At 39.0% G+C, this 14,785-nt stretch overlaps 1 protein-coding gene across 3 annotated transcripts in view; it reads right to left on the reverse strand.

Moving 5' to 3' along the window:
- Window positions 1-12,091: 12,091 nt before the first annotated feature.
- The window catches only part of LOC147417546 (uncharacterized), an 89,630-nt gene continuing 86,936 nt past the window's right edge, over window positions 12,092-14,785 (reverse strand). The window contains exons 2-3 of one of the 3 annotated variants that reach the window (XM_086507379.1): window positions 12,584-12,678; window positions 12,092-12,373 (exon numbers count right to left, since the gene is read on the reverse strand). In XM_086507379.1, coding sequence (XP_086363505.1) covers window positions 12,305-12,373; window positions 12,584-12,678 — 164 coding nt within the window. In that variant the 3' untranslated portion in view covers window positions 12,092-12,304. The remainder of the gene's footprint in view (window positions 12,374-12,583; window positions 12,679-14,785) is intronic. The other 2 variants (XM_086507380.1, XM_086507382.1) reach the window with 2 other exon arrangements.

The raw sequence follows: 14,785 nt of genomic DNA on the forward strand, positions 1-14,785 counted from the left end.
TAGCAAACTGTATGGGATCTGTTATGCAGTAATTGGTGCTGACAAAAATTTTGCACATAATGAAGAAATTGCCCGTGCAGACCTGGCTGTAGTGGAAATGGAGGCCGAAATGAGCCCGAATAAAAAATTTGAGCAGACTAAGCTCTACAGCTCTCCCGAAATTTTATCAACCTGTGAACGCTCGCCAAAGCTCACTAAAATCAGAGTAAGTGAGCAAGCGTGTGCTGGAGCTGTTGGCGACTAAGCCTGGGAGGATGCAACCTCCTCTGATTTGGAATTAGGGTTGCAAAGAAACGCACACAGCTTGGAGAAGACAAAGGAAGCTCAAGACACACAGCTGAGAGTATGTTACTTAGTGTGCAATGGAATGATAGATAGCCCTAGAGTGATGGGCGTATATACAATGCACATGGGAAAAAACCTCCTGAAGAGGGAAAAAATGCCCCGACGGTCCTAGTGTGTTCACACACATCACTACCACATGTATATGGTAACATGATGATCAAGAGCACTTATAGTGATAGATACAATCTAAAAGCTTGTATCCTTGACTCAATGACAATAGCTCATAACTATATCAATAGTAAGCAAAATTTACAAGTTGGGTGGGAAACTAAAGGTTGGTTGTCATCATGAATTAATTGGAAAATCACAAAAGGTATAAAGGGTGCCACATAACTTTTTACTAGGAAACATCTATTAGCTTTTCTACTAACCCGTTTTGCCTCCTTGTCCATGTTGTCCAGCTAGATGATGGTCATGGAGCAAGCCAATGGTAAGGATCTTGGGCCTTCTCTCTCCTTTGTATCTTTTCTAGAACTTCATGGTACTTAATTTGAAGCTTTTTATCCTTTAGTGACATGAACTCTTTGGCTATGGGATTTGGGAGCATGATGGTTGTATGCCACAAATGTGGTATTTACATTCTTTAGCACTAGTCCCAATACATCTGTCCTCAAAGTGAAGAATCCAATGTAGAATCTTTTCTCAAATGTATGCACCAAAGAGGATGGTAAATACATAATATATGGGCATGAGAAGAAGATAGTACATGGGGTGTTTTTTGATCTGGCTCACTCTTAGGTTTGGTTTGATATTTTTGTTGGGATCCTTAGCTTTGGCTCTTCCCTCTTGCAATTTTTTGATCAATTCTATACTTGGGACTAAGATATTCAAATTTCATCAATGGAAAGGTTAATGAGGACTACACCATGAATTTTCAATTTGCTTTGGAGCGACTATGTGGACACTGACCGAGTGTAGAATCTATGCTCCCAATCCATGGCTCCTTTCCACTATTCATCCTCTTCTTTTGAGGGTTGGTTGCTACAAATCCTTTTTATATTCAATGCTCAATGTGGGGACCATGGCACCCGTATTGGTTTCTACTTTAGTTGATTGTTCTTTAGGCTCATCTAATGTATCGTCAATAGTGAGAGTATTAAGTTCAAGAATGTCTATGCCCTCTCTACCCTTTAGAGGATTTTGTGACACATCTTCATCTATAGCTACACCCTTGCTCTTGAGATCATCTTTGGCCTTTTGATGCTAGGCCTTCATCTCCTTTATCTCCTTCTACAACTAATTTTCTCTAATCATGCAATGAAGATCCAAATCTTTTCTCTACATTTTCTTGAGCTTTAGATATGTTGGCTTCTTGATATCTTCCCAACACTTTCAACAAAACTTCAATTCATTTAATCAAAATAAATTCAACAAAAAATTGATTGAATAATCTCAACATATAAAGAGAACAACATAAACAAGAATCAAAACAGAAGACAAAATATTGGGTACCAACCATCTCCCTCAATCAATATGATTGAGTATTTTCCTTCTGCCTCTTTATTCATCTCATGGAGCATGAATTACAATAAGATATATATATGAAAGATAAGAGAGCATGAGCTACGTAAGCAAGAGAGTCAGTGCCATAATTAAGAGAGAAAAATAGCATAAAAGGGAGAAAATGTATCTTTTGCAGCTTGGCTCTGATGGAGATTTTGATGGCTCCGTTGATTTTGAAAGGGAGGTAAAATAGCAGTCACCTGCTTAGGATACTCCTAGAGAAATCATCTTCCTCATGGAGGGTCAAGAAGGTGATTCTTGTTGAGAAAGGGTAGTGCGTATGAAAACATGATTATGGGATTCTATTTCTCTCTTTATTACTTGCATACAGCCAAAATCGAAGCGATTTCTTTTCACTTAAACTCTCAAAATATCATAAAGAGAAGTTCTATTTGCATTTTTTCTTTTGAATGGTTTTTAAAAATAAAACATAAGTAAAATTGATAAAATGTCCTAAAGTAATAATAGTGATAACAATCTTGAGAGCCTTCAAGCCAAAATTCATTTGATTTTCCCACACACAAGAAGCACTGTTTTTTGCTTCTATACACTATCAAGAGAATTTTCAAATCTCTAAAACCACTATTGTGTGGTCCTCAACAAAAATTTCTTCATATTTCATCAAAAAGTACCCTTGTAGGCTTCTCAAGTTTGACTTCAAAACCTCTGGCTATTGCATGTAGATATCCTCATCAAGATCCCCGTAAAGGAAAGCTATCTTTAGGACAAATTCATGTCCTCAATGGCTACTAGTTCAAGCACAAGACACAATGTAGTCATCTCAACTAGTGGAGAAAAAATCTCATCAAAGTCCACGCCTTTCTTTTGCTTGAAACTTTGGGCTATATCCTTATGCTAAACTTTGCTGATCTTAAATTATGTGAGCATTGCATTTACGAGAAATAGAGTAGGCATACCACTTTGCCCTTGAAGGGGGCCATCATAACTCCTGACTTTCAATAGATGACTCTAGTTGAAAGGTGTGGGTCCACCTCTTGAAGAGGAATGACTAAGTCTTTAATTTCTTCCAAAAGTTCCTAGCTATGGTTGAGAACCAATCATGGAATAAGTTGAAAGCTTTGCACATTGAAAATGGGGGAGAGTACGTATCCACTGAGTTTAAGGATTTTTGTAGCAAACAAGGCATTAAAAGACCATTTACTATACTGTACACACCTGGTCACAATAAAGTTTTTGAGTGCATGTGATAGAGTTATTCAAGAAAGAGTCACTTCCATGATATTTATGGAAAATTTACCTGAATAGATTTGGGTAGTGGATATTATGACATTGGTGCATATAATCAATAGATCGCCTAGTACACCATTGACCTCCTATAAGATTCCGAAGGTGTTTTGGATAGGCAAGAGGCTTAATTATGAAAGATTATGTGTGTTTGGGTGTGAGGCGTTCTCACTGTTCACATGTGCCTATAAAGCTTAGAAAGAAGCTAGACCCCAAGTCACACAAATGAATCTTCATTGGCTATGGTGCAAATAAGAGATGGTTTATCATCTCTGACACCACTCTAAAGCTTGAAGAGTTAAACACATCTCACACGTGATCTTTAATGAATCAAAGATGCATAGGAAATTATTCCATGCATAAGGAGTGTTTTTGTTCAATATTAGAGTCAAATAATGAGATTTATAAGCAAAATTATGAACAAAATTCCTATAATAACTGAAAATACTTTTTGGGTCTAGGCCATGATTGAATAGCTTCAATTTTCTCTAGGTCAACATGGATTCCCTTTCTTATACAATTTGTCACAAATATTCAATTTTAAATTGGAAGAATGAACTTCTTTTGGGATTCAAATACAAAATGAAATTTAAATTGGAAGAATGAACATTTTTTGGAATTCAAATACCCATACTAAATGTTTTTTATAATCTTGTTTAGGTTCAATAAAACTGTTGTTTTTATAATCTTGTTTAGATTCAATAAAACTAAGAATATCAAAACTAAAATTTAAATTGGAAGAATATCATTTTTTGGAATTCAAATACCCATACTAAATGTTTTTTATGCTCTTGTTTAGATTCACTAAAACTGAGAGTATCATAAAAAACGACAATGACAAAATTTTGATGGTCAATAAAGCTCTTGTTCATCATACATGTAAAAGTATCACTGGTGCATTTGTCAAATCGAACAACATGATAAGAAATTTGTAATGCTCACTTTGTGTCCTAAATGCAATGTTTGTAAACATCTTCTTTAAATATTTTGACTTGATGATACCCATATCATAGGCCAATTTTAGTGAAAATGTTTATTCTTTCAGCTTTTCTTGGAGATCATCGACTCTGGGAATAGGAAATCTATTCTTAATGGTGATTTTATTTAAGGCCTTGTAGCGGATACACATATGAAAGGCTCTATTTTTCTTCTTAACAAGAAGTACTAGAGCTTGTATGGTGAACTACTAGGTCTTATAAGTCCTCAAGTAAGTAAGTTGATGATTTGGTTTTGCATCTCCTTTGTGTAGTTGGGTTTCTGCAATAAAGTGCTCCAGGGAGGTTCACTACGCATGATAATGCCAATTTTATCATCTTCAAAGTGTGAAGGTGGAATTTTAGGATGCAAATCATGCATGAAATAGTTCTTAAACTGTTAGAGAAATACATCATGAGAATAATGATGTAGAGTTTCAATTTTAGTAGAGAGTTATTTTAGAAGCACTAGATATGTTTTCCCTTGCTTTCTAATGGTTCGTTTGACTTGTGTGTGAGTAAGAAGTGAATTTTTTTAAAGTGTAAGTATTGCTTGAATAGAGAAAGTTCTATTTTGCCATGTGTGAGATGACCTCAATGTGCATGTTTTGTAGTTTATTTGGGGGTTAAACTCATGCTAGAAAGAAATTCCCAAATTCATACTAATACCATGCAATGGTGCTACCAAAAATGTAAGTGCAAGAAAATTCACCAATGCAAATTTGAGTCTTACAATTAAGATGTTGATTATTAAAAACAATCTTGACTTTGTGGAGAGAAGAGAATTAAAAAAGAGAGAGCTGATGTGCCAATTGTACAAAAATGAAATCATGACTACTACCATCATCTAAGAGAATTGTGAAATCTTCCTTCTAGAATGTGCCCTTCACTTTAAGAAAAGTGTGTGGAGATATAAAAATACTTGAAGAAGGGTTTTCATTGGCATCATACTTGAGATCATATCCCTCACTATAGTTGGCTTCAACCTCATTTTCATCAGGGAAAGCATCTTCAATGAGGTTAACTATTGTACCATTGGGGAGGCTGTTGTTGAAGGGTCTCTAGTTGGGATTACATGTTACTCTATTGGGTTGGCCATTGTTCTTAGCAATGTTGTTTGGACACTTATCTACATTGTGACCAAACTGGAAAAAATTAAAGCACCACCTTTTTATTATCGTTGGGAAGTTGAACAGAACATTGACTTGTTGGATGATTTTGATTGACATGTTGCTATTTGTTTCTATTGTTGCTCCGATGGGACTAAGAAGGTATGACAAAATTGTCAAATATCCATCTCTTGAAGAAAGTTTGACTTTGAATCCTATTCCTGTCAAAGTTAGGAGAGAAAGAACTTTTTTGGTTACAATTAATGTCATTAGGCTGATTAGTCTGGGATTGATGCCCACCTTTCTTCTTCTCCGCATTAAGATCCAAGTTATTTAGGTATTGAATCTGCCTCAAACATATCTCAACACCAATCTAAAGTGGTAACCCTAATATGTACTTACGCTTTAATTTTCCATGGCTAACATTGATCATTTTTGGAACTGTCACATTCAACTACTAGCCATTAAATATGCACATCTTCATTTCTACCTTGAAAAATTAAATACCATTGATGTCGTGCTTTAGTTTTGTACTATGTGGATACAAATTGGGATATAAATAACCATCTGACATAATGTAACGCATATTAAGCACCAAAAAATAATGTGTACATTCTTAATGTAACTATGTTATGTACATACCTGCACAAACATCTTTTTCCTATGTTTGCCAATGCCTTGCTCACCTCTGATTGTGGTCCACTCTTCATTAGACCAAGATCATAAGCAAAGGCATTGCCCCTGTGTTGATCTTTGGCATCCTTGAAGAACGAGTCAAGGTCTAAACTAGTTATCGCTTTCAAATGTAGACTCTTGATAGAGCTATGTACATTTTTAGCCTCTTTTTCAATGGACGACCACAAAACCTCGATCCGCAACCAATCTTGAAAGAGAGTGAATTCTCCTGTTTCAATTACACATTGTATATTTCAAATATTTTCATACTAGTGAAAAAACAGGAAGGCAGCAAGATAGTCAAGTTACCAGTTTGAGAAATGTCTAAACTCTCCACGTTTGCTGGATCACTTGAAGCCATCGCCCGAAGAAAGTAGATCTTTTTCCTTGTGGGGAGGTCTACACAAGCCACCTGTACAATCGTTCTTCATGCATCCACTTTGGATGGGTCGGTCAACTCGATTGTGCACAATGTCTTGCATGGACGCCCGTATGGATCAATATTGATTTATATTCCCATGCATATTCTCTTATACCATTATTGAATTGGATGCAACTAACCTCCACCAGTCATCTCCCAAGGCCAGATCAACGATGGCCAATGCATGTTTTGTCACTCTTTTGGAAGGCCCGTTAGTTTCAAAGAATGCCTTTTTGTATTGGGCATGAAACTCTGATGATAGAATTGTATCCTTCTTTGCAATAATCTTTTTAGGGCAAGGGCATACTTGTTCTACACACATATGGTGCTAATCTTGTTTCAAATCTTTGATAGAAATAAAATGGTATAATTATAAATTGTAACACTTTGATGCAACTTACAGGATGAAGAATTTGTGACATCAGAGCGATAGAAACATTGTACCATGATTTCTTTTCAAATCTCTTATCAATATCTACCTACATCCAGCTATAGACAATATACGCATGACAATGCTCAACAGATTAGCCTCGTTCGAAGAGTCTACTGTCACCAGTTTAACTCAAACTCTTGGGTGTAGATTGATGTCTCTCTCTAAGCAGCACCTAAAACCAAAGAAAAGGAACATGATAAGGGCAATGAACACATATGCAATACCATTAACAATATAACTTACTCTCTTTCAAAACTCCCATCCATGCAGCCAACCTATGATTTCCATCCCAAGTGTACAACATTTTGTCGGGCAAGTCAGCCGAGCAAGTGTCTTTGATTTTGGCCTCGAACTCATTGCTAGTTGCTTGCCACAAGGGATCCCATGTTTGCAAGATGTCATCGTCTACATCAAAACAGAAGGATGATCTGGTGCATGAAGAGATCATATAAAGCATCCCTTAGGCTCATAATACCCCTCCAACAAGATTGTACCGACCAATGGTTTTAGGCGCTTAGGGTCCTAGCTAACAAGTCTTGATTTCTCCAACTTAGTCAATCGACAGAGTGGAACCTAAGGTAATACACTCTCATGCTCCTCTTGCATGGTCCAAAACATGTTAAAAAGACCCACACTTTGCAACCATTATTGCTCCATTACATTCAAATGCTCTTATGTACCTTCAAGTTTTTAAGATGTTTTGATAACATATCTTGGCGAACTGTAACATCTTTGTTAATTGGAAATTCACCCTGTTGACATGTATGCCTCCATTTCCATGTCATTGACCTCTTCTTCAGAGTCTTCACATCAGCAACAACTTCAGAAGAGGCTCTCTCCTACAGTTTTTATTTTCCTTTCGCACCCTTTTTAGTTGTAGTTTTTGATGTCGCAACATGTGGTGATGGCACAATGCTAACTAACCTGCTCTTGGAAAGCAAGACACTAGAAGATGGAGACATTTCTTGTGGTTCTTTCCTTGCTGTCTTCAGGCGTAATTTGTGTGGTTCTGCAATGATAGTGTGGATCACAGATTGTAGGATTCAATGTCAAGGGTGGTTGGGATCTCGGTAAATGGAAAAAGAATATGAAGAGCACAGGTGCAAGTGTTGTTGCACCATTCTTTTGGGGTATTCGAACTTGGGAAAGAGCTCATGGTAGCAGTTCAAAGGCACAATTCATGTGGTTCTGCAATGATAGTGTGCCTCACACATAGGATATCTGTAACACAATCACTCAATGCCCAGCTAGAGTGCCTAATATATGGCCAGTGGAAAGGGAACAAACATGACTGTTGTTTGCCGAGTTGTAGAAAAAGGAGTCAGGAGGCTTCATAGTAAAGAAAATTGCACTTAAGGAAACTATGGAATTGACTCGGCAGTAACCATGGAAGCTCGGATTGTGCAACACATTGTTGGAAACACAAACATGCTTGAGAAATTCATGATGGAAACATTTGCTTCATAAGTCCAAGGCGAGAGTATCGCAAGTAGCCCAATGTGTACATGTGGAGACTTCGCAAATCGAGTGGCACAAAGCAAACCGTATTATATGGCCTGCAAGCATATTTAAGTCATCTTCCTTTGCTACTTTGGCTTAGATTCAAACCACAATATGTTTATCCATCAGAGCAAGCTAACAAATGAAGATCTGCTTTCTATGTTCAACTGTCGTTGTACGACTTAAACAAGGAGTGACATCGAGATGTATCCCTCAAATCTCTTGGTCCACTCATGTAATTGTATCGAATGAGTTGTAATTGGTCTTCTAATATTGTATTTCTTTTTTTAGAAATTCAGTATATGATGGTGGCTTGTGTCTTCTTGTTTTTCTGCTACGTAGAACATGAAGGGCACTACATGGCTTGTGTTATCCTTTTTTGCAACTAATTGATGCCGTATAAACAAAGTCTAGAGTACCCAAAATAGAGGTTGAAAACAGGTTTTGATGGTACAAAAAAGGACCAATTTTTTTTCCACCTTATTGGTACTAATGAAAAAGTGTGGACCGATAAATTTTTTGTAGTTTGTGTCAAACCATGTCGGGGTTTGTTTTTTTATGTTCTTTCCAAGATGTACCCAATGATATACAATATGATAAATGATTTCTTTTGGGAATTCAATAAATAGCATTGCAAATATTTTTCAAAGGTAATGTCAAGGACAACCAATTTTGTACCACCATCCCTTGCTTTCAGCCTAGAGGGAATTATGTTGAACCTTGTGGGAAAAATCCAATGCATATTTTTTGGATACGTACATATTAGTTTGAGGTTCTTTCTAATTTAGAATCCTTTTGAAGATGATGAAAACCCTAAGGGAAAACAGTTTTTTTAGAAGCACAAAGTTTAGGCCGATGAAAATTTGTTTCCTTCAACTAATTTGAGAAATTTTTTTCACAGATTGGATATTGTGGACCCTAAAAATTTTCTAGAGAGAGGGAAGGGATCCAGGCCTTTGGATTTGAAGAGGGATCAGAGTTTGGGCCATTACATTAGGAAGCTCAATAAGGAGACAATAGCTCTCTACCATAGCACGCTTTCCCAATCACACACTATAATCCTCTAGACTTGGTACATAGTGATCTATGTGGACCTATGTTGTATACATCTCTAGGGGGGCATTATATTTCCTAAAATTCATAGATGGCTCTACTCGAAAGGTGTGGGTCTACAGCTTGAAGAGGAAAGATGAAGTTTTTGCTATGTTTTAGAAATTCCTTGTAACATTAGCGAAGCGAGTCAGGCAAGAAATTGAAGGCTTTGTACACTCGGTGGAGAGTATGTCTCCAACAAGTTCAAGAATTTATATGGCAAAAGAGGCACTAGATGGTAGTTTACTACGCCATACACACCTTCTCAAGATGGTATTGGTGAGTATATGAAATAACAATCCAAGAGAGAGTCACAACCATGTTGTCTGTGGAAAACTTACCTCCACAATTTTGTTTCACGATTGTACAAGTTGTATATATAGGCCACTTGGGCCACGTTGGCCTTCAAGTGGGAGATTATTGGGGTTCAGGCCAACTGGCCGAATGTCCACTATGTTAACTAACACATCACTAACCTTATTCTTTAAGCCTAATAGAGTAAGGAGCCGTGAGGTTTACGCTCACTACGCTCCACTCACTCTGTGGGGCTGCTCTTCTTCTCCCTCATACTTCGCATGCACCGCACACACTACATGGAGGTCTCTAAGGCATCCACTTAGTAGAGCTACCTACCAGGATTGCAACGTAAGACCCACACATGTTGTTACAGGTTGTGATTGATACAGGTAGCTATATACCATTGACAAGTGGGACAATGAGCTAGAACACAGTAGTACATATTAGGCATGGGCATTGCATTGGTCAAAGGCTGTGAGCAATATTTTGGGATTGGATATGTGCTCTTTATAAAGGTCTCTATTGATTGCTTTGATATCTTGACTATGAGAATCTGCATGGTTGTGTGCAGTGTGTATACGGTCTTGTGGATACTACCATGTACATTTATGTTTGTTTATGGTTGATGTTAGCGATTGTGGTTATGGCTACAACCAATGCTTGGTGGTTGTGATCCTGGCACCTTTTGAAGTCAATCACAAATTTGAGCTATATGCAAGTTGCATGGTTTGCTAATGCCAGCCTATCTACCCTCTTGATAGAGATTGTTGTGATGGATTGATTTGGATGCAAGTAAGATTTTGATGCTAATTTGTTGATAAAGTGGAGTATATTAACAATACAAGAAAGAGAAGAGAAGTAAAAATCTAAGTCGGGACTATGTTAGACATCAATTAGACTAAAGGATGTAAGACATGAAGTGAAGACATCAATGGCAATGGGACTCTCTTTTCTAGAAATAGTGAGAGTTGGTTTTCTATGACTTTGTAAATAAAAGGGGTTTTCAAAAAACAAGATATTTTGCTCTTTACAGGGTAAGAAAGCATGAAAAGGCCATTAATCAAGAGATCTTTTAAACATAAATTTCATTCTAAAAATATAAAGCAGAAGCTATTATGGTTTTTATTGGTTGAGGTAGACATAAGCGACAACAAAACTTTCTGTTGCAAAGGTATATAGACACTTGGCATGCCATATGCTGAGAGTGTTTTTACAACAATGGAAAGGTGGAATTTAAGCATGAATTGCTGATTGATATTTTTTATATACAACGGAAACATTGCCTCAATTTGCAATGTTTATGACCGTAGAACACACAAAGAAGGGGGTGGTTTAACAAAATAATTCGACCAAAAGTAGGTAGCACAAAGGGACATCTTCAAAATACCTGTATTGAGGTTGCCAAGAAGGGCAAGGTGTTTTCTTCCTTCAATGGTGTGTAGGAGATTCCCATTGTAATCAAACTCAAGGGAATGTAGATATAAGCTACACCATACAGGGGAGCAAGCCAAGCCAATATGAATGGCATTGCTTTGTCCATAAATGGCTCCATGCAATTGTAACAACATGTGGTTGATAGCCAAGTGTGATAGCCTCTTGTACATTGAATGAAGGCTTTGAATTGTATCTGGTCGTCTACTATGATAGGTGGGGACAATAGCAAGCCGGCAACAAACCTTGCAAGGGTCTCATCCCATACTTCAGCAATCTGTGTACAAGCAAGAGGTAAGATCTTTAAGATGAGAGATGAGAGGCACGTTAAGTGTGCTCACACCACCAATGTGAGCATCAAACCTCGGCGGTTGTGTTCCATTGGAGGTAGGAGGGGGGTGGAGGGAGTGTTTGGGCCCAAAAGCTTTCATAGTAGCCTAGAGGTGGACCTATCTTGCCCCACAACCTTAATGTAGTATAGTTCCTCCCCAGTGAACTCCCTTACCTTCATTTCTCCTGGCACCGTGGGTGTTTTCCTTGGTGTTCGAATTGTGGGCAAAGGGAGATAAAGGGGAATCCGTTTAAACCTTAAGTGACCTCAAGGGTCCTTCTATAAGGGGCCTTTTCGTTATGTAGTCAAGGATGTATGTGAGGGGAAGGGACTCGTGTGTATGTGCTTGAGGTCCTTCTATAAGGGGCCTTTTCCTTATGTAGTCAAGGATGTATGTGAGGGGAAGGGACTCATGTGTATGTGTATGTGTGTGTGTTTTGAGGGGGGGGGGGGAGCAGGGGGGTGGTTCACATGAGATTTAGATCCTTCTTCAGCACCTCAGAGATCCATTAAAAAGCACACTTCATAGAGTCCCTGCTGCATTACGGTGATTTTAAACATCACGTACACTTGCAGAAAGTAAAGTTCAACACCCAAAATTTTACACATTACTCCCTGCAAGCTCATGCATCCACCTCTCCCGCATATGGGCCACCCAGAAAAGAAGAGACCCCATAAGTTTCAAAAACTAAATCTGCACCTGCTATAGAGCCATCATGTGCAATTTTAAGCATGTAACCGAAAAATCAGCAAAAGCTAATATTTGCCCAACAGTACCTACTTCGGCCAATGTATCAAATGTGAATAATCGTTATTTGATTAGGATTGGTTGTGTAGAGACGAAACATTTTCTTACAGGACCTCATAGATTAGTTTTCAGGATACTATCTACACAACTCCTATTAACCAGCTAAAACTCATAGTTGCCACAAGAAATGAGAGTACGTCCTACTTAAAAACTCTTAGGCTCTTAAACCATGAAATTCTTCGTTTCAGAAGGCGGCACCGCTGCAAGACCTAAAAGAGATACATGAAAACAAAAACCATCAGTACCACATTTAGAGGACAGGAATATATCAAACATGATCAATATAATATCCATAAAGTGACTCAACAGTTGCCTTGCCATTTTACTTCACAGATTTCTATGGACAACTACACAGCTTAAATTCCTTTAATAAAAAAACCAGTGCCCTGCCATGTGTGTGCATGCGCACGCACACAAACCATAATCAATAGAATTTGCACTGGCTCCTGAGATGCAGGGCAGGATCGACCATGATGTAAGCGTAGCAATAGACAAAAGCTTTGGATAGAACCACCTATGCCATAAAAGTAGGGTTGGGGTGTCAGTCAGTACAACCAACAAGTAAATCCCAAAAGAGACATGATATGAAACTACAACCAGTGGATAGGCAAGTAGCCACAGCTGCATGGCCAGGGAAAAATAAATACGAACTGAGAATGTCAGGAGTGTCCCAGCAAACCTTTAAAACAAGGATAGTACTTCAAGATTTGAAAGAAAGGCCCTAGGACCACCAGCGACAGAAAAGGCCCATTTTGAAAAGCCTGCCACTATGTTTAGTAAAATCAACAGTGCCAAGGCATATACAGCTGTATGATAGCTGTTGAGATGACCATCAACGAGACAAGAGGGGCTTCACAAGCCAGTGCCATTCCAAAATAGCACGATCTTTGCGACATCAACTTTGAGCTGTCTAGCAAGACCATCAAGAGCAGTGCTGGCCACCCCATGCTTGGAGGAGCTCCTTGCCAAACAAGCTTCAAAAGAATCCTGAATCACCAGTCTAAGAAACAACCAAGATGTGGTGCACCACCTTACAGACAACTTACAAGATAACAAGAGAGGGGTGAAGAATCAATCCAAGTATCTACACAGCCTGATCTCAATGGATAATCCATCAGAATGCATGCTACAGAGCTATCTCACCTCCGATGCACACACCAAAGGCAACCCAAAAGCTGGAGATGGGGATCCAGTGGAATTCCTTGCCAAGTAGTGGCTTGTGGAACTTGTAAGGTTCCAACACCAACCTGACACCACTGAATATCACCACCGCAGATATGTCATGTCTGATAAGAGGCCTCTGGCACTAATGACAGGGTCACATCTAAACCAGAAGCATCCGAAAGTAGAGAGGGGTTTTGAAGACCTCAGCAAATTCCCTAACCCTCGAGGTATACTCAGCGAATACATCACTGATGCATGGACACATTAGGCCTCAGACTCGACAAACCTGCACCTCTACCTTAAAGACTTGCTGAAAGGAGCTGGAAGTAGAAGGCTGTGTACGACGATTTGCAGCACTAGTGGAGGGCTGTGTGACCTGTGGGGCCTGGGTGCAGTGGGGAGTTCATAGCGCTACGCAAAAGCGAGGACACTGCACGGGCTGAAGGAGTGTGGCATGCAGCACCACTATGACAAGCAGGGCACGGGCTGTGAGAGGGTGCATGTTATGCCCCCATCACACAAAAGCGGGTGTAGGGCAGACGTGGTGCGAACTTGGCCAGTGTAATCTATCACTTATAAAAGGAGGCCAAGGCATCATCTGTAAGGGACGACAATGTCCACTGGCAAGAGTGCCGATGGTTAGCCCGCCACGATAGCCTCAAGGAGGTGAGGGTGGCTGGTATGGGATGCTCGGTCTTATGGGTGTGCATATGTCCTTGGACATTGGCCCCAGCTAGGGGGTGCTGTCGGATGGTCGTTGTGGTCGGGTGGTTAGTTTGACACATGTCCATAGGCGGTCTAGGTAGCCAGGAGATTCTCTCTCGTATTCGTTTCATGGTATCAAAGCCAGCTTGGCTACATGATGGACTATGTGCACACCTATGGGTTAGCCTTAATTTTATGCAATTGTTGATGAAACGTCATTTATTTATTGATTTCTTTTCTTACGTACATGTGCAGGTGATAAATCGTTGAATTTACTGATTTCCTAATGAACATCAGAATTTGATGGACTGTTTTTGCTGATTTTGTATAAAAAATCAAAATTCTAAGCATTAAACTTGCTGATTTCTACAACTAATTTATTGACCATAAAAAACAGGAAATTCAGTAAATTTCAGCATTGTCAATCTCTCCTTATAGAAATTTCCTCCTCTCCCCTTGCTGATGCGAAGAGTGTCACAAGTTGGTGACGTGGCAAGGCCTCAGAGGGCATTAGGGTTTCAAAACCCAACCTTGGACAGTTGGGCCGAAAACCGAAAAACCCTAAAAACTGCAAAAAGGATGACGTGGCAGTAATTCCAAAAAATCCGGTGACATGCTGATGCGGCTGGCTCTACAGATCAGTGTTAATTGCGGATAAATTTGCTGGTGTGGCAGCTGTACGGATTTTCTATAAATTAGGGGACGCATATGGCACGCCAACTTTTGGAGTTGAGCTTTTATGTGAAGTAACT

This window comes from Adiantum capillus-veneris, chromosome 30, assembly GCF_014529385.1.
Source record: "Adiantum capillus-veneris isolate H3 chromosome 30, ASM1452938v2, whole genome shotgun sequence".
NCBI lineage: Eukaryota > Viridiplantae > Streptophyta > Polypodiopsida > Polypodiales > Pteridaceae > Adiantum > Adiantum capillus-veneris.